At 47.1% G+C, this 23,984-nt stretch overlaps 1 protein-coding gene across 2 annotated transcripts in view; it reads left to right on the top strand.

Moving 5' to 3' along the window:
- Positions 1-23,984, top strand: part of AMN (amnion associated transmembrane protein) — a 77,607-nt gene that overhangs the window by 26,165 nt on the left and 27,458 nt on the right. The window contains exons 4-5 of one of the 2 annotated variants that reach the window (XM_077268978.1): positions 22,908-22,992; positions 23,407-23,642. The exons of the other annotated variant lie outside the window; for it this stretch is intronic. Of the exons in view, the coding sequence (XP_077125093.1) occupies positions 22,908-22,992; positions 23,407-23,642 (321 nt within the window). The remainder of the gene's footprint in view (positions 1-22,907; positions 22,993-23,406; positions 23,643-23,984) is intronic. 2 annotated transcript variants of the gene reach the window in all.

Genomic DNA, 23,984 nt, shown 5'->3' with positions numbered 1-23,984 from the left:
ACGTATCTGCACCAAAATGGTATCATTAAAAACGCCAACTCGGCACGCAAAAAATAAGCCCTCACCTGACCCCAGATCACGAAAAATGGAGACACTACGAGTATCGGAAAATGGCGCATTTTTTTTTTTTCCGCAAAGTTTGGAATTTTTTTTCACCACTTATGTGAAAAATAACCTAGACATGTTAGGTGTCTATGAACTCGTAATGACCTGGAGAATCATAATGGTAGGACAGTTTTAGCATTTAGTGAACCTAGCAAGAAAGCCAAACAAAAAACAAGTGTGGGACTGCACTTTTTTTGCAATTTCACCGCACTTGGAATTTATTTCCCGTTTTCTAGTACACGACATGGTAAAACCAATGATGTCGTTCAAAAGTACAACTCGTCCCGCAAAAAATAAGCCCTCACATGGCCAAATTGACAGAAAAATAAAAAAGTTATGGCTCTGGGAAGGAGGGGAGTGAAAAACGAACACAGGAAAACGGAAAATCCCAAGGTCATGAAGGGGTTAAGTTTGTGAATAAAGAAAACTATTTTTTCACGGATTCGGTGAAGCTGGACATTTTCTTCTCTTGGATTCTACACGCCTGGACACAGCGGGTCCATACTCCCGAAATTTGGCTTATGCATCATGGGTGAGCTGGTTTATATTCCTTCTTTCAAAGTATAAGACAGCACCCCATAGGCAGACCCTGTAGTATAAGACAGCACCCCATAGACAGATCCTGTAGTATAAGGCAGCACCCCCATAGGCAAACCCTGTAGTATAAGGCAGCACCCCATAGGCAGATCCTGTAGTACAAGGCAGCACCCCCATAGGCAGATTCTGTAGTATAAGGCAGCACCCTTCATAGGCTAGGCAGACTCTATTGTATAAGGCAGTACCCCCATACAGATCCTTTAGTATAAGGTAGCACCCCCATAGGCAGATCCTTCAGTATAAGGCAGCACCCCCATAGGCAGATCCTGTAGTAAAAGGCAGTACCCCCATAGGCAGACCTGTAGTATAAGGCAGCATCCCCATAGGCAGATCCATTAGTATAAGGCAGCACCCCCATAGGCAAATCCTGTAGTATAAGGCAGTACCCTCATAGGCAGATACTTTAGTATAAGGCAGCACCCCCATAGGCAGATCCTGTAGTATAAGGCAGCACTCCCATAGGCAGACCCTGTAGTATAAGGCAGCCCCCATAAAAAAAGACAATAAAAAATGCTCACCTCTCTTCCTACTTGTTCCAGCGGTGCTCCGAGCTTCCACTCATCTCCTGACAGTGGGCGCCAGGTGGGGACGACATTGCGCCCACTGTTAGTGTCGGCGACGTCAGACGCTGACAGGGGGATGATGGGAGAAGGAGCGTAGCGATCTTCCCCTCATCAATGCGGTCAGCTGTAGGGGCTAAATGCCGAAACAGCTAACCTTGCGGTGATGGGCGGGGGGCCCACTGCTGACACCGGGCCCCATAGCGGCCGGGCGGCAGAGCAGGGAGATTGATTCTCCCTGCTCTGCCACAGAATGCAACTGTATCAGCGCGCTGGGCGCACCGATACAATAACAGTAGCGTAGCTGTGGGTGGGCCTCCTTTGAGCACCGGGCCTGGGGCGATGGCCCCCTCTGCCCCCCTGGTAGCTACGCTACTGGGCCACAGTACTGAGGAGCAGCACAGGTTTACATTCTATTTACAATGGTGGCTGCTTCTGTGCTCTCATTGCCCCCTGCTGAGTCAGCTTCTGTAAGGAGGGAGGGAGGGGAGCGACAACTGCTCAGCTCCATATTGATATGATGAGGATGCTTGTGCAGGTACTGCTCCTACAGGAGTCATCTCGGTGTAATAAGCCGTCACCTCGTATAAGGGCTGTCGTTGAGCCATGTTTTCTCCTTTTGTATAGTATTCACTGCTGATGCGGATAGTAGCAAAAAATACATTTTCAAGGTACGAGTTGCCATGGAAATGCATTGCTTGTGTCAGCATCTGTCAGTGAGTGCAGACTGCGGCATGCGTGAGTTAATGAGAGATGTTCTGTTTCATGTACCTACATCCTCATTACATTGTGAGAGCATGGCCAAATGTCAGGAAATTTAGTGACCCTAAAAAGAAAATGCTTTGTTGAATATCCATGTCCATATCTAGGTTGTCCTTGGAAAAGCTGATACAGCTGATACCAATTTCACTGCATATGAAATTATACTGTTACCACTAGAGGGAGCTCACTAGATACAGATTTATACAGCCACCACTAGAGGGAGCTCACTACATACAGATTTCTACAGCCACCACTAGAGGGAGCTCACTACATACAGATTTCTACAGCCACCACTAGAGGGAGCTCACTACATACAGATTTATACAGCCACCACTAGAGGAAGCTCACTAAATACAGATTTATACAGCCACCACTAGAGGAAGCTCACTACATACAGATTTATACAGCTACCACTAGAGGGAGCTCACTACATACAGATTTATACAGCCACCACTAGAGGAAGCTCACTAAATACAGATTTATACAGCCACCACTAGAGGAAGCTCACTACATACAGATTTATACAGCCCCCACTAGAGAGAGCTCACTCTACATACAGATTTATACAGCCACCACCAGAGAGAGCTCACTACATACAGATTTATACAGCCACCACTAGAGGGAGCTCACTACATACAGATTTATACAGCCACCACTAGAGGGAGCTCACTACATACAGATTTATACAGCCACCACTAGAGGGAGCTCAATATATACAGATTTATACAGTCACCACTTGATAGAGCTCACTACCAGCCAGTTACGCGCGGCACACCGCATGCCCGGCATCGGCATTCCACCCCCCTGTGCCGCATTCAACTGTATCAGCATGATATATGTAAATACAGTTTAAAGCATTGATGGACGAGAAAGCTTCATATGATGCTCCTTCCTCCATCATTCTACTCTGCCTCTGACACAGCCATTGAGCGATGACATAACTTCATTACGTACCCGCTGTGTGCCAGGCAGACGGCAGTGTAGTTGTTGAGACCAGAGCAGAGCCAGGAACAGCGGGGGAATGAGGAGGAGAGATGAGAATTGTGGGATTTTTTACATATATATCAGTGGGTGAGCACTGGTGGCCATAATACTGTATGATTGTGGGGACGGATTATATTCCGTGGTGGTGGTGGTGGGTCAACATTATACTATATGAGGAGGACTGCATCATACTCTATGGGGGCTACATTATATGCTATGGGGGGACCTAATTACACTCTATGAGGGGGCTACATTATATTCTATGGAGGGCTGCATTATAATGTATGAGGGGGCTACATTATATTCTATAGGGGGCTGCATTAATCTCTATGAGGGGGCTACATTATATTCTATGGAGGGCTGCATTATACTATATGAGGAGGTTACATTACATTCTATAAGGGGCTGCATTAAACTCTATGAGAGGGCTACATTGTATTCTATGGGGGGCTACATTATACTATATTAGTGGGCTGCATTATACCCTATGAGGGGGCTGCATTATATTCTATGGGGTGGCTGCAATATATTCTGTGAGGGGGCTACATTATATTATATGGGGGCGCTGCATTCTACTATATGAGGGGGCTGCATTATATTCTATGAGAGGCTGCATTATATTCTATGCAGGAGTGGCTGGATTATACCATTTCAGGAGGCTGCATTATATTCTATTAGGGGGCTACATTATATTTTGCAAGGGCCTGCATTATACTATATGAGAGGCTGCATTATATTCTATTGGGGGCTGCGTTATACTATATGAGGGGGCTGCATTATATTCTATGAGGGGTCTACATTATACTCTATGAGGGTACTCCATTATATTTTGTTGGGTGACTGCATTATTCTCTGAGGGGGCTGCATTATACTATTTGAGGGCTGCATTATACTTTGAGGGGGCAGAACTGTACTATATGTGGGGCTGCATTATACTGTATTGAGGGCTATGGGGAATGCATTATACTATATGAAGAACTATGGGGTTCATTATACTATTTGCAGTGCATTATGCTATATGTAGGACTATGAGGAGTACATTATACTATATGGAGGACTGAGGAGTGTATTAAACTATATGAAGGACTATGAAGAGTGTACTATACTATATGGAGGACTATAGGGAATTAATTATAATGTATGGAGGACTATGGGGAGTGTATTATACTATATGGAGGACTGGGGAGTGTATTATACTACATGTAGGACTATGGAGAGTGTATGCAGGACTATGCAGGAGTGAATGCAGGACTATGAGGAGGGTATAATACTATATGGAGGACTATCAGGCACATTATATGGAGGACTATGTGGTGTGCATTATACAATATGGAGGACTGTGATGCACATTATACTATATGTAGGACTGTGGGGTGCATTATGCTATATGGGGGACTATGAGGAGTGTATTATACTATATGGAGGACTGAGGAGTGCATTATACAATATAGAGGACTGAGGAGTGTATTTTAATATATGGAGGACTATGGGGAGTGTATTATACTATACGGAAGACTATGGGGAGTGCATTATACTATACAGAGGACTGTGAGGAGTGTATTATACTATATGGAGGACTATGGGATGTACATTATACAATATGGAGGGCTGTGGTGTACATTATACTATATGGAGGACTGTGGGGTGCATTATATGTGAAGGACTATGGGGTGCATTATACTATATGGAGGACTATGGGGTGTATTATACTAAGCAAGCAAAATGCTGCCTATTCATCAAGTGATTGCATTGATTATGCCGGGACAGCAGTCATTGTTCTCAGCAGCACATCGTCTGGTGAAAACTGCAGATATGCTGCTGATAACATGATACTGTATATGGACAGATTGATTTAATAGTGACGGTTCTGTCACCATCATTGTTCCTCAGCCAGTGTAAAGAGGCTGGGAAATAAATGTCAAACAACTTCAATATTGTTGATCACACTCGCTTAACGGCCTGAACTCAGCGCATGTGAATCCAACCAAAATGCTTGTGTGTGACAGAGCAATATGTGAGCATTTGGGGACCCATTTTAAACTTTTACCCAGAGCCCCACTTTGACTAAAATATTTACAGGTACCACTAGAGGTAAAGCTCACTACATCCATATTCATACAGCTACCACTAGAGGTAAAGCTCACTACATCCATATTTATACAGCCATCTCTAGGGAGAGCTCTATATATACAGAATTATACATGTACCACTAGGGGGAGCTCTCTACATGTAGATTTATACAGACACCACTAGAGGGAGCTCATTACATGCAGATTTATACAGTCACCACTAGGGAGAGCTCTGTACATACAGATTTGTACAGCTACCACTAGAGGGCGCTCACTACATACTGATTTATACAGCCACCACTAGAGGGAACTGACTACATACAGATTTATACAGTCACCACTAGAGGGAGCTCATTACATACAGCGTTATACAGCCACCATTTGTATTGGGAGTAGTGAGCTCCTACTACATACTTCCCAACTTTTGAAGATGGGAAAGAGGGACCAAATTTGTGTCGCGCAATACGCGTCACGGCAAATTTTAGGCCACGCCTCTGAACACACCCATTCATAATTAGTCACACCCATATCCACATCCCAACCACACCCATTTAGCACTGCTGATCACACTGTTTCATATACAATAATTCTAAACAAAAAAATATGGCCACACAGTGCTCCATACTGTGTAATGGCCACACATGATGCTCCATACTGTATAATGGCCACACATGATGCTCCATACTGTATAATGACCGCACATGATGCTCCATACTGTATATTGGCTGCACATGATGCTCCATACTGTATAATGGCCACACATGATGCTCCATACTGTATAATGACCGCACATGATGCTCCATACTGTATAGTGACCACACATGATGCTCCATACTGTATATTGGCCGCACATGATGCTCCATACTGTATAATGGCCACACATAATACTCCATACTGTATAATGACGGCACATGATGCTCCATACTGTATAATGACGGCACATGATGCTCCATACTGTATAATGACCGCACATGATGCTCCATACTGTATAATGACCGCACATGATGCTCCATACTGTATAATGACAGCACATGATGCTCCATACTGTATAATGACCGCACATGATGCTCCATACTGTATAATGACTGCACATGATGCTCCATACTGTATATTGGCTGCACATGATGCTCCATACTGTATAATGGCCACACAGTGCTCCATACTGTATAATGACCACACATGATGCTCCATACTGTATAATGACCACACATGATGCTCCATACTGTATAATGACCGCACATGATGTTCCATACTGTATAATGACTGCACATGATGCTCCATACTGTATATTGGCTGCACATGATGCTCCATACTGTATAATGACTGCACATGAGGCTCCATACTGTATATTGGCTGCACATGAAGCTCCATACTGTATAATGGCCACACAGTGCTCCATACTGTATAATGACCACACATGATGCTCCATACTGTATAATGACCGCACATGATGCTCCATACTGTATAATGACTGCACATGATGCTCCATATTGTATATTGGCTGCACATGATGCTCCATACTGTATAATGGCCCCACATGATGCTCCATACTGTATAATGGCCGCACATGATACTTTGTACCATATAATGGCCACACATAGCTACTCCTACACACGCGGCTGCACTCCATACACTTTGCACACATGGCTCCGCTCCGTACACATGCGCTCCGCTCCATACACCTCATACACACGCGGCTCTGCTCCGTACACCTCGTACACATTCAGCTCCGCTCCATACACCTCGTACACATTCAGCTCCGCTCCATACACCTCGTACACACACGGCTCTGCTCCGTACACCTCGTACACATTCAGCTCTGCTCCATACACCTCATACACATGGCTCTGCTACATCCACCTCATACACACATTGCTCTGCTCCATACACCTCATACACACATTGCTCCGCTCCATACACCTCATACACACATTGCTCCGCTCCATACACCTCATACACACATTGCTCCGCTCCATACACCTCATACACACACGGCTCCGCTCCATACACCTCATACACACACGGCTCCGCTCCATACACCTCATACACACACGGCTCCGCTCCATACACCTCATACACACACGGCTCCGCTCCATACACCTCATACACACACGGCTCCGCTCCATACACATCATACACACACGGCTCCGCTCCATACACCTCATACACACACGGCTCCGCTCCATACACCTCATACACACACGGCTCCGCTCCATACACCTCGCACACACACGGCTCCGCTCCATACACCTCGCACACACACGGCTCCGCTCCATACACCTCGCACACACACGGCTCCGCTCCATACACCTCGCACACACACGGCTCCGCTCCATACACCTCGCACACACACGGCTCCGCTCCATACACCTCGCACACACACGGCTCCGCTTCATACACCTCACACACACGGCTCTGCTCCATACACCTCGCACACACACGGCTCTGCTCCATACACCTCGCACACACACGGCTCTGCTCCATACACCTCGCACACACACGGCTCTGCTCCATACACCTCGCACACACACGGCTCCGCTCCATACACCTCATACACACACGGCTCCTCTCCATAACCTCGTACACACACGGCTCCGCTCCATACACCTTGCACACACACGGCTCCGCTCCATACACCTCGCACACACGGTTCCGCTCCATACACCTCATACAAACATGGCTCTGCTACATCCACACTGTACACACACGGCTCCGCTCCATACACCTCGCACACACACGGCTCCGCTCCATACACCTCATACACACATTGCTCCGCTCCATACACCTCGTACACACACGGCTCCGCTCCATACACCTCATACACACACGGCTCCGCTCCATACACCTCGCACACACACGGCTCCGCTCCATACACCTCATACACACACGGCTCCGCTCCATACACCTCATACACACACGGCTCCGCTCCATACACCTCATACACACACGGCTCCGCTCCATACACCTCGCACACACACGGCTCCGCTCCATACACCTCACACACACGGCTCCGCTCCATACACCTCACACACACGGCTCCGCTCCATACACCTCGCACACACACGGCTCCGCTCCATACACCTCATACACACACGGCTCCGCTCCATACACCTCATACACACACGGCTCCGCTCCATACACCTCGCACACACACGGCTCCGCTCCATACACCTCACACACACGGCTCCGCTCCATACACCTCACACACACGGCTCCGCTCCATACACCTCGCACACACACGGCTCCGCTCCATACACCTCATACACACACGGCTCCTCTCCATACACCTCGTACACACACGGCTCCGCTCCATACACCTCATACACACACGGCTCCTCTCCATACACCTCGTACACACACGGCTCCGCTCCATACACCTTGCACACACACAGCTCCGCTCCATACACCTCACACACACACGGTTCCGCTCCATACACCTCATACAAACATGGCTCTGCTACATCCACACTGTACACACACGGCTCCGCTCCATACACCTCACACACACACGGCTCCGCTCCATACACCTCATACACACATTGCTCCGCTCCATACACCTCGTACACACACGGCTCCGCTCCATACACCTCATACACACACGGCTCCGCTCCATACACCTCGCACACACACGGCTCCGCTCCATACACTTCGCACGCACACACGGCTCTGCTACATCCACACTGTACACCTCCTGACCCCACACAAGGCATTACTTACCTCATCCAGGCAACCAGCACAGCCGAGTCCTGCAATCCACGGAGGTCCCGATCATGTGACCCCTGACTCCTCCCCTCCTGTGACCTCATCACAGGTCCTGTGCGCAGAAGGCAGGCAGCCATATGGAAGGGTAAGGGCCCGGGGCATGGCTTAACACAAGGGGGTGTGTCGGCTGCTTCTCACTCCTACTGTCTGCGGGATCAGAGCGTCCCGTGCGGGGACAAAGCTCAAAACCGGGACAGTCCCGCACAATGAGGGACGGTTGGGAGCTATGCTACTAGTGTTGTCTGTTTCCATCCCAATGCAGTATCATTACAGACATTCCTCTGGAGCTCATGATATGCAAGAATTTCTGAAAATGTGGGAGCTCTGCCGATTATTATCTCTTTCCTCAATGGGTTAACGATGTTTTTCGGTCATTGACTTGTGACTAACACTGGAGTAATAGGATCTGAGCAGACGGCAGACGCTTAGTACAATGTGTTTGCCCCCCTTGTCTCATGTACACTGTAGTCTGGCACCGACCCAAACGACATCAAACTCTTCCCATCTCTTATGAATCATTTATCTCCTCTAATTTATCACATTGTGAGTAGGAAACTCATCAGTACCACTGACCGGAAATGAGTGAGTGAGATAGTTTAACCCTAACATGCAATCTATAGGGATCTAGACACTAAAGGAATTTGTACAGGTCTCTGGTGACCTGATATCTAATAATTGTATTGCACCAAAAATATCCTATTATTTATCTAAATGATGTGAAAAATCGTAGTTACTTACCGATAACGGTATTTCTCTGATCCCATGATGGCACCACGGAGAGAGGGGTCCGCCCCCAGGGACAGGAAACCTACAGGTGAAAAAGGGCGTACCTCTCTCCCACATCAGTTGGTTAACAGAGCCTTATACAGAACTTCAGCTGCAATTTGATATTTACACAAATTAAACTTAACAATTTTTTACTTAACAGAGGCACCGTGACTAAAGGTAACTAACTATACATTATAGTGTGCACACCTGTGTGTGAAAAGGGAGGGAATATACGGGTGCCATCATGGGATCAGAGAAATACCGTTATCGGTAAGTAACTACGATTTTCTCTATCCCCATGATGGCACCACGGAGAGATTTACATAGATTGTAATTTTTTAGGGAGGGACCACTGCCTCTAGAACCCTTCGACCAAAGGTGAGATCAGAGGAGGTCAAGTCTAAGCGGTAGTGTCTGAAAAATGTAGACTGGGAAGACCAAGTGGCCGCTCTACATATCTGTTGTATTGAAGCGCCCGCTCTTTCCGCCCAGGATGATGCCACTGCTCTGGTCGAGTGCGCTTTTATATTCTCCGGGATGGCCGTCCCGCTGGAAGAGTAGGATAGGGCGATGGCATCTCTTATCCACCTCGCTAGCGTAGCTTTTGACTCTTTCTGTCCCTTCCGTGGACCCTGGAAGCAGACAAACAGAGCCCTATCCTTCCTGCACTCTCTAGTGGCTGACAAGTATTGGAGTAGGCACCTCCTAACATCAAGGGTATGTAGTGTTTTTTCTCCCTCATTCTTGGGGTTGGGACAGAATGAGGGCAGGGAGACCTCTTGTGTCCTGTGAAATTGAGACGCGACTTTTGGGAGGTAAGCCGGGTCCGTTTTTAGAATGACTCTGTCCTCAAGAATTTGAGTGAAGGGAGGGCCCGCGGACAATGCTTGTATGTCACTAACGCGACGGGCTGAGGTTAGGGCCACTAAGAGTGTTGTTTTTAAAGATAGAATCTTTAGGGGTGCGTCTGCCAAGGGCTCAAAAGGAGATTTGGTTAGTGCATTTAGAACAAGGTTTAGATCCCATGGAGGGGCATTATGCAAAGGAACCGGTTTTAATCTACCCGAGGCTTTGATGAATCTCACGATCCATCGGTTTCTGGCTAGATCATAATTATATAGTGCTCCCAAGGCTGCTACCTGAACTTTTAGAGTACTCGTAGCTAGCCCTTTTTCCAAACCCTTTTGCAGGAATTCGAGAATCTTATCTATTGGGATTTCCCCCCCTGGGTCAACCCCTGATACAGACATGAATTTTTTCCACACTTTGCCGTATATTTTGGTGGTTACGGGTTTCCTACTCTGTAGTAATGTGGACACCAGGTTGGATGAAAACCCTTTGCTGCTTAATAGCTTCCTTTCAAAAGCCAGGCTGTCATATGTAGGCTTTTCACATTGGGGTGACACACTGGGCCCTGGAATAACAGATTTTGCGTGTCTGGTAGAACCCACGGACTGTCTAAGGACATCTTTCTCAGCCAAGAAAACCATATCCTGCGAGGCCAGAATGGAGCTATGATTATCACTGTTGCTCCCTCCTCCCGAATTTTCCTCAAGACTAGGGGAATGAGGGATATTGGAGGGAACGCGTAGGAGAGGCGATAGTTCCAGGGGACTGTGAGAGCGTCCAGAGCTACTGGCCCTCCCCGGGGGTCAATTGAGCAGAACTTCCTCACTTTCCGATTCTGAAAGTCCGCAAATAGGTCTATTTCTGGCTCTCCCCAACGTTTCACTATTTGGTTGAATACCGACTGTTTCAGCTCCCACTCCCCCTGTCTCAAGCGTGTTCTGCTGAGGAAGTCTGCGGTCTGGTTTTCTGAACCCTTTATGTAAAGGGCTGTTAGGGACTTCAGATTGTGTTCTGCAATGTAGAAGATAGACCGGGTTTCTTCCATCAGTGTTTGTGACCTGGTGCCCCCTTGGTGGTTTAGGTATGCTACCACTACCTGATTGTCCGAAAAGACTTTTACGTGGTGGGAGCGGATGATGTTTTGGAAGTGTATTAGGGCGAGTTTTACCGCTAGCAGTTCTTTCATATTTGATGAGGTTAGCTCCTGATTTTTGTTCCAGTTCCCTTGTGTCACCTGACCGTCTATATGAGCACCCCACCCCCAGGGGCTTGCATCGGTCGTTAGGATTTTCTCTGTTGGTAGTGACCAGGGGACCCCCTTGGTAAGATTTATCGGATCTGCCCACCACTGTAGGGAGTGTATCGTAGTTGGTGATATGCTTAACCGCCCGTCTAAATTTCCTCCCAGACACAGGCTTGAACTTAAAGTCTCCCATTGTAAGTCTCGGGAATGGCATTGTGCCCACTGCACTGCCGGGATACAGGATGTCATGGAGCCCAGCAGGGACATGGCTTTCCTGAGTGTGGTGACTGGGGATGATGACAACTGTACCGCTGCCTGTGTCATCTTTTGAATCTTCCCCTGAGGAAGATAACACGTTTGTGTGGTCGAGTCGAGGACTATCCCCAAGTACTCCTGTACCTGTGATGGGACTACTTTGGATTTGGTAAGGTTCAACAGCCAACCTAGGCTTGACAGAGAAGTCATAACCAAATCCAACTGCTGTTTGCAGTGATGGAATGATGTCCCTGCCACAAGGAGGTCGTCCAGGTATGGGACTATCAGGATATTCTGCTCTCGTATATGAGCCATCACTTCCGACATTAGTTTCGTGAATACCCGGGGTGCGATAGCTAACCCAAAAGGGAGGGCCCGAAACTGATAATGTTTCACCTCCCCCTGGATATTCACTGCCAGCCGGAGGTACTTTTGATGATCCTTGTGGATCGGTACATGATAGTATGCATCTCGTAGGTCTAGAACAGTCATGAAACACCTGGGAAAGAGTATTTTTACGCAAGATTTTATTGTCTCCATTTTGAAGTGTGGGATCTCGAGAAAACTGTTTAACTTTTTGAGATTTATTATTGTCCTGTATGATCCATCTGGCTTCTTTCGGAGGAAGAGGGGAGAGTAGAAGCCCATGCCTCTTTCCTGGTGAGGGACTTCCTGTAGGACTTCCTTCTGGACTAGGCCTAGAATCTCTTCCTGAAGAGCCGACTGTTCTTGAGACTGTCTCTGTGGTGTCACCATGAAGAGGTTGTTGGGGGGAATGCGGAACTTTAGCTTGAGCCCTTCTCGTACTATGCCTAGTATCCAGGGGCTGCTTAAAATTTTTTCCCAGGCTGGGAGGAACTCTGTTAGTCTCCCGCCAACCTGGGGGACACCTTCATTGAGTTTTCTTGTTGTCGGGAGTGGGTTTGTTGAATAGGAACCCTCTGGTTTTATTTCTTTTTTCCTCCCATGTTTCTTTGTTCCCTTTCGGAGGTTTTCTCCGCATAAATTTTTTATTCCGAAAGGAACGTCTGTATGATTGGTTGGGGAAACCAGGGAAAGACTTTTTCTTGTCCTCGGCTTTCCCGAGGATGTCATCTAGCGTTGTGCCGAACAAGAATTCCCCCTCACAGGGTATTGAACATAGTTTTGTCTTTGTCTGAAGGTCCCCTGGCCAACATTTTAGCCACAGGGCACGTCTTGCGGCGTTCGAAAAGGCGGCAGCCCTGGCTGCTAGTCTGGCTGAGTCTACAGATGCATCCGCCAAAAAGGCTGCTGCACCTTTCATTACGGACACTGATTTTTGAATCGTGTCTCTCGAGACTTTTCCTTTTAATTGGGAATCCAAGTGCTCAAGCCACACCATTAGCGCGCGAGCTGTGCAGGTGGCCGCGACCGCTGGTTTAAGTCCGCCTCCTGCCGCTTCCCAAGAGTTTTTTAGAAAAACCTCGGCTTTTTTGTCCATCGGATCTTTTAAGGTACCCATGTCCTCAAAAGGTAGGGCAAACTTTTTTGAGGCCTTTGCTATGGCCACATCTAATTTTGGTGCCTTACTCCAGGATGAGCAGGCTGGGTCATCAAACGGGTATTTTCTTTTGGGGGTGAGGAGAGCTTTTTTGTCTGGTTTTTTCCACTCTCTTTTAATTAGAGAGTGAATTTTCTCATTTACTGGAAATGCTCTTTTTCTTTTTTGTTCCAGACCGCTGAACATTATGTCCTGCGCTGTTTTTTTAGGTCGCTCCTCCACTAGACCCATTGTTGCTCTGACCGCTTTCACTAAAGCGTCTGTTTCCTCGATAGGGAAGCAACTGCGCCCCCCCTCAGAGGATACTGAAGAGGTGTCAGAATCTGACGAATTATTCGAGTCAGATAGTTCACTCTCTGACTCGTCCGCACTGGATACGGGGGACTCAGGTGTTTTCTTATGTTTTTTCTTTGTGGCTTTAATGCCTTTAATGGCACTCCTGAATCGTCTTTTTTATACAGACGCTGCATAGTCTCTTCTCCCAGGAGGAAGGCAGCTCGTCTGAACATATGGCACATTCTCTGTGCTTAGTTTTGGCTGTACTTTTCCTCCCCTAGAACAGAAAGAGCCCTACATTAAAGTCAGCACTTTCACGTAGATCACTCACCCCCTGTGGATCAGAGATACCGTCTCAGGCCTGGTGACTGTATCCGCTGGAATCGTCGCCGGCCGTGTGGTTTTTGCAGACCCCCGACTGCGTTGAGACTCTGATCGTCCGCTGCTGCTGCGCTGTACAGAGGACGAGTTTCCTTTGCGCTGCTGCTGTGGGTGCAGACGCCGCTGCACTTGTGCCTGCTCAGGAGATCGCTGGACGGCTTCCTGCATAACCTGCTGCTCGCTTTCGCTCATGGTGGCCTCCGCACTGTAAGGTGCACTTGGAGTTTGAATTTGCCACCATTTTCCCTGTGCTGGCGTTGCTTTTATGCATTAGTGCCGGCGAAACCGGAAGTGACTGTTTGCGCATGCGCCCGCCCAACTTCCGGCTTCACATGAGGGAATGAATGTACTGGGACGCCGGCGCGCGCGCATTAGCGCTGCGTTTTCGCGATGATGGCGCCGGTGAGCGCACCAGCGCTCCATTACCGACGCCCACACCGATTTACCGGTAATTACGCCGGTGTCCTCTGGCCCGTCTTACTTGGCCTTTTATGGAAAGATAGCCGCCGCTACCTCCATATTATCATTAAGAGTCCTCCGGTGACCGCCGTCACCTGCTCCTTACCCCCCCTCTCTTTTTTTTTTTTTTTTTTTTCATGGAAGGCAGACTGGATCCTTTCACTGCCTTCCTCCACTCACCCATGAGGCCCGCCGACCCCTGTGGTGGTGCTTCAGGAAAGGGAGAAAAAAGAGAGGAAAAAACCGCTTGATCCAGCCGTAACAGGGCGCCCCCTGTTAGAAAGTCGACTGCATCAGCCCCTGGAACTCCACGAAGAATCCTTCAGGTACGTGCTGTAGGTTCCCCGTCAGGGACAGGAAACCAACTGATGTGGGAGAGAGGTACGCCCTTTTTCACCTGTAGGTTTCCTGTCCCTGGGGGCGGACCCCTCTCTCCGTGGTGCCATCATGGGGATAGAGAAAAAGCAGACTTAAAGGAGAAGTCCATCTTTGAACACTACTACAGCTTATATGTAATTTATAAAATGGACTCCTTGTATGTACATGACTTATTCAGTATTGATCCTGAGTTACATCCTGTATTATACTCCAGAGCTGCGCTCACTATTCTGCTGGTGCAGTCACTGTATACATACATTACATTACTGATCCTGAGTTATATCCTGTATTAGACTCCAGAGCTGCACTCACTATTCTGCTGGTGCAGTCATTATGTACATACATTACATTACTGATCCTGAGTTACATCCTGTATTATACTCCAGAGCTGCACTCACTATTCTGCTGGTTCAGTCACTGTGTACATACATTACATTACTGATCCTGAGTTACATCCTGTATTATACTCCAGAGCTGCACTCACTATTCTGCTGGTTCAGTCACTGTGTACATACATTACATTACTGATCCTGAGTTAGGCTACGTTCACATTTGCGTTGTGCGCCGCAGCGTCATGCGCCCCTATATTTAACATGGGGGCGCATGGACTGATCCTGAGTTACATCCTGTATTATACTCCAGAGCTGCACTCACTATTCTGCTGGTGCAGTCACTGTGTACATACATTACATTTCTGATCCTGTACTGATCCTGAGTTACAGTTGTGGCCAAAAGTATTCACACCCCTGCAATTCTGTCAGATAATACTCAGTTTCCTCCTGAAAATGATTGCAAACATAAATTCTTTGGTATTATTATCTTCATTTAATTTGTCTTAAATGAAAAAACACAAAAAGGACTGTCCTAAAGCCAAATTGGATATAATTCCACACCAAACATAAAAAAGAGGGTGGACAAAAGTATTGGCACTGTTCGAAAAATCATGTGATGCTTTTCTAATTTGTGTAATTAACAGCACCTGTAACTTACCTGTGGCACCTAACAGGTGCTGCCAATAACTAAATCACACTTGCAGCCAGTTGACATGGATTAAAGTTGACTCAACCTCTGTCCTGTGTCCTTGTGTGTACCACATTGAGCATGGAGAAAAGAAAGAAGACCAAAGAACTGTCTGAGGACTTGAGAAACCAAATTGTGAGGAAGCATGAGCAATCTCAAGGCTGCAAGTCCATCTCCAAAGACCTGAATGTTCCTGTGTCTACCGTGCGCAGTGTCATCAAGAAGTGTAAAGCCCATGGCACTGTGGCTAACCTCCCTAGATGTGGACGGAAAAGAAAAATCGACAAGAGATTTCAAGGCAAGATTGTGCGGATGTTGGATAAAGAACCTCGACTAACATCCATACAAGTTCAAGCTGCCCTGCAGTCCGAGGGTACAACAGTGTCAACCCGTACTATCCGTCGGCGTCTGAATGAAAAGGGACTGTATGGTAGGAGACCCAGGGAGACCCCACTTCTTACCCTGAGACATAAAAAAGCCAGGCTGGAGTTTGCCAAAACTCACCTGAAAAAGCCTAAAACGTTTTGGAAGAATGTTCTCTGGTCAGATGAGACAAAAGTAGAGCTTTTGGGGCAAAGGCATCAACATAGAGTTTACAGGAGAAAAAAAAGAGGCATTCAAAGAAAAGAACACGGTCCCTACAGTCAAACATGGTGGAGGTTCCCTGATGTTTTGGGGTTGCTTTGCTGCCTCTGGCACTGGACTGCTTGACCGTGTGCATGGCATTATGAAGTCTGAAGACCACCAACAAATTTTGCAGCATAATGTAGGGCCCAGTGTGAGAAATCTGGGTCTCCCCCAGAGGTCATGGGTCTTCCAGCAGGACAATGACCCAAAACACACTTCAAAAAGCACTAGAAAATGGTTTGAGAGAAAGCACTGGAGACTTCTAAGGTGGCCAGCAATGAGTCCAGACCTGAATCCCATAGAACACCTGTGGAGAGATCTAAAAATGGCAGTTTGGAGAAGGCACCCTTCAAATATCAGGGACCAGGAGCAGTTTGCCAAAGAAGAATGGTCTAAAATTCCAGCAGAGCATTGTAAGAAACTCATTGATGGTTACCGGAAGCAGTTGGTCGCAGTTATTTTGGCTAAAGGTTGTGCAACCAAGTATTAAGCTGAGGGTGCCAATACTTTTGTCAGGCCCATTTTGGAGTTTTGTGTGAAATGATCAATGTTTTGCTTTTTGCTTCATTCTCTTTTGTGTTTTTTCATTTAAGACAAATTAAATGAAGATAATAATACCAAAGAATTTGTGTTTGCAATCATTTTCAGGAAGAAACGGAGTATTATCTGACAGAATTGCAGGGGTATCAATACTTTTGGCCACAACTGTACATCCTGTATTATACCCCAGAGCTGCACTCACTATTCTGCTGGTGCAGTCACTGTGTACATACATTACATTACTGATCCTGAGTTACACCCTGTGTTATACTCCAGAGCTGCACTCACTATTCTGCTGGTGCAGTCACTGTGCACATACATTACTGGTCCTTAGTTACATCCTGTATTATACCCCAGAGCTGCACTCACTATTCTGCTGGTGCAGTCACTGTGCACATACATTACTGGTCCTGAGTTACATCCTGTATTATACCCCAGAGCTGCACTCACTATTCTGCTGGTGCAGTCACTGTGTACATACATTACATTACTGATCCTGTACTGATCCTGAGTAACATCCTGTATTATACCCCAGAGCTGCACTCACTATTCTGCTGGTGCAGTCACTGTGTACATACATTACATTACTGATCCTGAGTTACACCCTGTATTATACTCCAGAGCTGTACTCACTATTCTGCTGGTGCAGTCACTGTGTACATACATTACATTACTGATCCTGAGTTACATCCTGTATTATACCCCAGAGCTGTACTAACTATTCTGCTGGTGCAGTCACTGTGTACATACATTACATTACTGATCCTGAGTTACACCCTGTGTTATACTGCAGAGCTGCACTCACTATTCTGCTGGTGCAGTCACTGTGTACATACATTACATTACTGATCCTGTACTGATCCTGAGTAACATCCTGTATTATACCCCAGAGCTGCACTCACTATTCTGCTGGTGCAGTCACTGTGCACATACATTACTGGTCCTGAGTTACATCCTGTATTATACCCCAGAGCTGCACTCACTATTCTGCTGGTGCAGTCACTGTGTACATACATTACATTACTGATCCTGTACTGATCCTGAGTAACATCCTGTATTATACCCCAGAGCTGCACTCACTATTCTGCTGGTGCAGTCACTGTGTACATACATTACATTACTGATCCTGAGTTACACACTGTATTATACCCCAGAGCTGTACTCACTATTCTGCTGGTGCAGTCACTGTGTACATACATTACATTACTGATCCTGAGTTACATCCTGTATTATACCCCAGAGCTGTACTCACTATTCTGCTGGTGCAGTCACTGTGTACATACATTACATTACTGATCCTGAGTTACACCCTGTATTATACCCCAGAGCTGTACTCACTATTCTGCTGGTGCAGTCACTGTGTACATACATTACATTACTGATCCTGTACTGATCCTGAGTAACATCCTGTATTATACCCCAGAGCTGCACTCACTATTCTGCTGGTGCAGTCACTGTGTACATACATTACATTACTGATCCTGAGTTACACACTGTATTATACCCCAGAGCTGTACTCACTATTCTGCTGGTGCAGTCACTGTGTACATACATTACATTACTGATCCTGAGTTACATCCTGTATTATACCCCAGAGCTGTACTCACTATTCTGCTGGTGCAGTCACTGTGCACATACATTACTGGTCCTGAGTTACATCCTGTATTATACCCCAGAGCTGCACTCACTATTCTGCTGGTGCAGTCACTGTGTACATACATTACATTACTGATCCTGTACTGATCCTGAGTAACATCCTGTATTATACCCCAGAGCTGCACTCACTATTCTGCTGGTGCAGTCACTGTGTACATACATTACATTACTGATCCTGAGTTACACACTGTATTATACCCCAGAGCTGTACTCACTATTCTGCTGGTGCAGTCACTGTGTACATGCATTACATTACTGATCCTGTACTGATCCTGAGTTACATCCTGTATTATACTCCAGAGCTGCACTCACTATTCTGCTGGTGCAGTCACTGTGTACATACATTACATTACTGATCCTGAGTTACATCCTGTATTATACCCCAGAGCTGTACTCACTATTCTGCTGGTGCAGTCACTGTGCACATACATTACTGGTCCTGAGTTACATCCTGTATTATACCCCAGAGCTGCACTCACTATTCTGCTGGTGCAGTCACTGTGTACATACATTACATTACTGATCCTGTACTGATCCTGAGTAACATCCTGTATTATACCCCAGAGCTGCACTCACTATTCTGCTGGTGCAGTCACTGTGTACATACATTACATTACTGATCCTGAGTTACACACTGTATTATACCCCAGAGCTGTACTCACTATTCTGCTGGTGCAGTCACTGTGTACATGCATTACATTACTGATCCTGTACTGATCCTGAGTTACATCCTGTATTATACCCCAGAGCTGTACTCACTATTCTGCTGGTGCAGTCACTGTGTACATACATTACATTACTGTCCCCGAGTTATATACTGTGTAAGGGTGCGTGTCCACGCTCAGGATGGCCGGCGGTATCGCCGCAGCGGCGAAGCCGCTCGGCGCTAAGCCCCGCCCCCTTTCTGGGACGCGATGGTGCCGGATGTGTACAGTACACATCCGGGATCATCGCACCCCTCGCCATAGGGCCCTGTGATATGCCTTGTGGGGACGCTGCGTCCCCGCAAGGTGTACGGACATGCTGCGATCTGAAAAGACGCGCAGCATGTCCGGAGTCGCAGGGCCGCCGCGTGCGGATTTCCACGCATAGTGGACACGGGATTTCAACAAATCCCCTCCACTATGCTGGAACATCTGGACGCTGCGTGTTTGACGCTGCAGCGTCAAACAAAAGCAGCGTTTCCTGACAGTGGACACTCACCCTTATACTCCAGAGCTGCACTCACTATTCTGTCCAGTTGGGTACAATATGATTTGGACATGTTCTTTTTTTCATTTCCCCTATTGATACATTGAGCGCAAGAAATATTCTGGAATTTCCAACTTGTAATTAAAAATGTTGGAAAATGTTTGAAATCTCTTTTAAATAAGATAATGAAAGGAGGAAGGCGGATTGTGGATTGTGCGGCGGTCGGTGAGCTCAGGGGCTTCGTGTGATCTGATTTGGTTACACTCAAGGAATTTCTTTATTATAAAGCCTGGGTAGTTTCCGCAGCGGTTACATGAGGTTACTGATGCGCTTCCTTCTAGATAAACCTGCAGAGAATGCCGCCACCTATTGGACAAAGGAGGTATCGATTGTATATACTGTATATTATTCATACATTCGAAACATATAACGTTAAACCAGTCTACAGACATATCTGTATCAGTCTCCCCATTAATAGTTTTTATATATGCAGTATATTTAATCATATGATAACCTACATATGGATACAAAGTGTCCATTAACCAATCACACGAGAAAGCAAAATGAATAAAATTTTATTGAACATATTTAAACAAAAAAAACCCTAGCATCATACAAAAAGGAAGACAGAAGTGTGAGGATTCGACAAAGAGGGTAATTCAAGTAAAGAAAAAGAAGTGATGGTAAATCAAGTGTGATTAAGGGCACAAATGCCAAATCTACTCAGCTGGTCACTAAATGGCTGCCAAATGGGCATTAATTCTATATGTGTAAAGTAGATCTCTAATTAGTGCAGCTACATAATTAAAATAAGGCTACCTTGAGTCAGTGCTTAGCCATAGTGTAATCACAGAGTCCTTGGGGGACCATTACAGCCGCCCCGACGCGCGTTTCGCACTAATGCGTTCTCACGGGGAGTGTGTCCAGTATATTATTATATATATAGTTTAGCTTGGGGTGCTATGATGTTTTTGCATGTAGTGTTTGAGGTTCTTTTTTCCTTGTTGTGAAAATTGGTTTTACTCACTTATATAGCTCCATTAATTCCGCAGCACTTTACAGTCATTACCATCGCTGTCCCTATTGGGGTCACAATCTAGATTCCCTATCAGTTTGTCTTTGGTGTGTGATGAAAGCCACGCAGACATGGGGAGAACATGCAGATGTGGTCCTGGACCCCAGTGCTGCAAAGCTGCAGTGCTAACCACTGAGCCACCGTGCTGCCCATTAGCATCCAATCTTTGTCTCTTTAAAGCTGTTGTTTGGTTTCTTTCTCCCATGCTTTACACCGCAGCTCTGCTTTCTTGGATTGGCTGCTTTGCATATGCACAAATTTAGCAGTAGGAGGTCAGTGGTAAAGGGATGATTTAGGGTACGTGCACACGTTGCAGAAAGATGTGTGGATTTTTCTGCACTGATTTTGGTAAATCCCCATGAAATCCGCACTGTGGATTTACTGCAGAATTACCTCGGATTTACCGCGTTTTCTGTGCGGATTCCACATGCGGATTTACATTTGCAGATTCCTATTATGGAGCAGGTGTAAAATTGACATGCTACGGAATAAACAAAGCTACTTTTCCGCGTGTTTTTTTCCGCAGCATGTGCACTGAGGATTTTGTTTTCCATAGGATTACATGGTACTGTACAACGCATGGAAAACTGCTGTGAATCCGCAGCAAAATCTGCAACGTGTGCACATAGCCTCAGGGTTAGGGATTATGTTGCAAGCAACGAAGTATCCAATGCAGCCATATTGCAGAGAGGAAGTCTTGCTGTCGCCCCCTTGTGGCCACTCTTCTGAGAAGCATAATGATGTTTTGGCTACTTACAATTGTTAAGCAACTACCTGCAGAGGCGGCACTGCCCGTAGACTGGAGGGTTTTTTTTAAAACTCTGCACCACTTTTCCTACGTGTGCATATAGCCTAAGGGGTAAGACGTGCGGCCGGAGCCCCGGGAACGTCCCACGGTTACATCGTTACTAATCGCTGCGGAGCCGCCATCCCATGTAGTGTGTCTGTGAAACGACGCATCAGTCGCTCTAAGGCCCCCGAGGGACGGCGTCCGCCTTCTACATCTGTTATTCATTACAGCAGGATTTGGGCACCCGGGCGTCACTACCGTGGGTGCAGTCGCCTCTGATTCCCTGGAACCAAGTGGGGCCCAAAAGGTCATATGAGAAGGTCAATAAAGACTCGTGATGGTCGGGGGTCTTGGCATCGGAGCCCATAAGCTTCAGGTTACATCACTGGTGGGCATGACACTTGGCAGGTGCCAGAGGACCCCCTTAAGAAAAGTTTGTCATTGCTATCTGTACACCTGTTACCTCGGGGTGCAGAGGGCTGGCAGCACGCTGAGCCTGAGGCCGACGTAATGGTGAGGACCCCTGGAGGCGCAAGGTTCATAGTGGGTGACCGGTGCACGCTGTGGGAACCTGACAATGGCGCATCTGAAGGATAAGGCTATGTGCACACGCTGCGGTTTTGGCTGCGGATCCCCAGCTTTTTTGACGCTGCGGATCTGCAGCAGTTTTCCATGTGGTGTACAGTACAATGTGAACCTATGGAAAACAAAAAACGCTGTGCACATGCGGAAAAAAACGCGCGGAAACGCTGCGGTTTTCATTCGGCAGCATGTCAATTCTTTGTGCGGAATCCGCAGCGGTTTGGCACCTGCTCCATGTTAAAAACCCGCAGGTGTCTAAAACCGCAGTGGAAACCGCACAAAAAAACGCGATAAATCCGCAGCAGAATCCGCAAAGTGTGCACATAGCCTGAATGGCCCCAGCGCTGCTCGGTGACCGCTCACAGACAGTGCTGCCCCTGCTGGAGAACAGGAGAAGTGCTGCAGAATACTAGTGTTATTTACAGCTGCATTATTAGTGTCCATGTCTGTGTCTAGTACATGCCCCAGGACGGAGAGTTCCTCCTGTCACACGGTGCCGGCTTCATGGCTGCGTCCACAGAGGAGCCCGACTGTGGAAAAGGTGAGAAGACAGTGATATATAGTGCCCCTAGTGGACTGCAGCGGTATATCACAAAATAGCCTCATAATGCACACCCCAGCTGCTGCAGAACCTCATTCTATACTCCTCAGCTGCTGCAGAACCTCATAGTACACACCTCAGCTGCTGCAGAACCTCGTAGTACACACCTCATTCTGCACACAGCTGCTGCAGAACCTCATTCTACACACAGCTGCTGCAGAACCTCATTATACACAGCTGCTGCAGAACCTCATTCTGCACACCTCAGCTGCTGCAGAACCTAATACCCCACACCTCTGCAGCTGCTCATAATACACTTTTCAGCTGCTGCAGAACCTCACGTTGGGTAGCTGAGTTTATGAATTGCACTGTACACACCAGGTCCTGTTCGTGACGCCGTGTTTCCACACTCAGGGTCGTCCGTACACTTTCACGATGTGGATGGCCACCATTGGTTTGACCCTTCGCTGTGGCGCTCGGCCCTGTCCACCGAGGACCTGGAGACGGGCAGGTTCCTCTTTTCCGTGGACGCGGAATCCGTTCCTTGTCGCTATGACGATGTCTTATTTTCACCTGAAACCTCTTTCCGGGTCCAAATGCCGGAGACGGGATCAGACGTGCAGCTGAGGAGCATTTCTGTGCTGGGACAGGTGAGTGCATTAATGGCCGCTTTTTCTGATTTCTATTTGTTCCAGCCCATCTCCGTTTTGTGTATGCAGCTCCAGTGCAGCCTTGGTGTCTCCATGGTTACAATATACAGCTCCTGTGCAGCCTGCACTAGTATATACCACAGACTGCCAGCAGGGGGAGCCAAGAAGCCAAATATTGGGCTGTCACACTGGGCTGATGGGAGTTGTATGGAGGCCATGTGAGATAAATGCTGCAAGTGTCACATTGTCACCCCGGCCTTCAAGGGCTCGTCTAGCAAATTAAGTTCCCCCCATTTCCCCCATTTCTGCTGTCAGTGAATGAGATCGTTCTGCTTTACATCA

The sequence above is a fragment of the Ranitomeya variabilis genome, chromosome 1, assembly GCF_051348905.1.
Source record: "Ranitomeya variabilis isolate aRanVar5 chromosome 1, aRanVar5.hap1, whole genome shotgun sequence".
NCBI classification, from domain to species: Eukaryota; Metazoa; Chordata; class Amphibia; order Anura; family Dendrobatidae; genus Ranitomeya; species Ranitomeya variabilis.
This window is presented reverse-complemented; position numbering and strand designations above follow the sequence as displayed.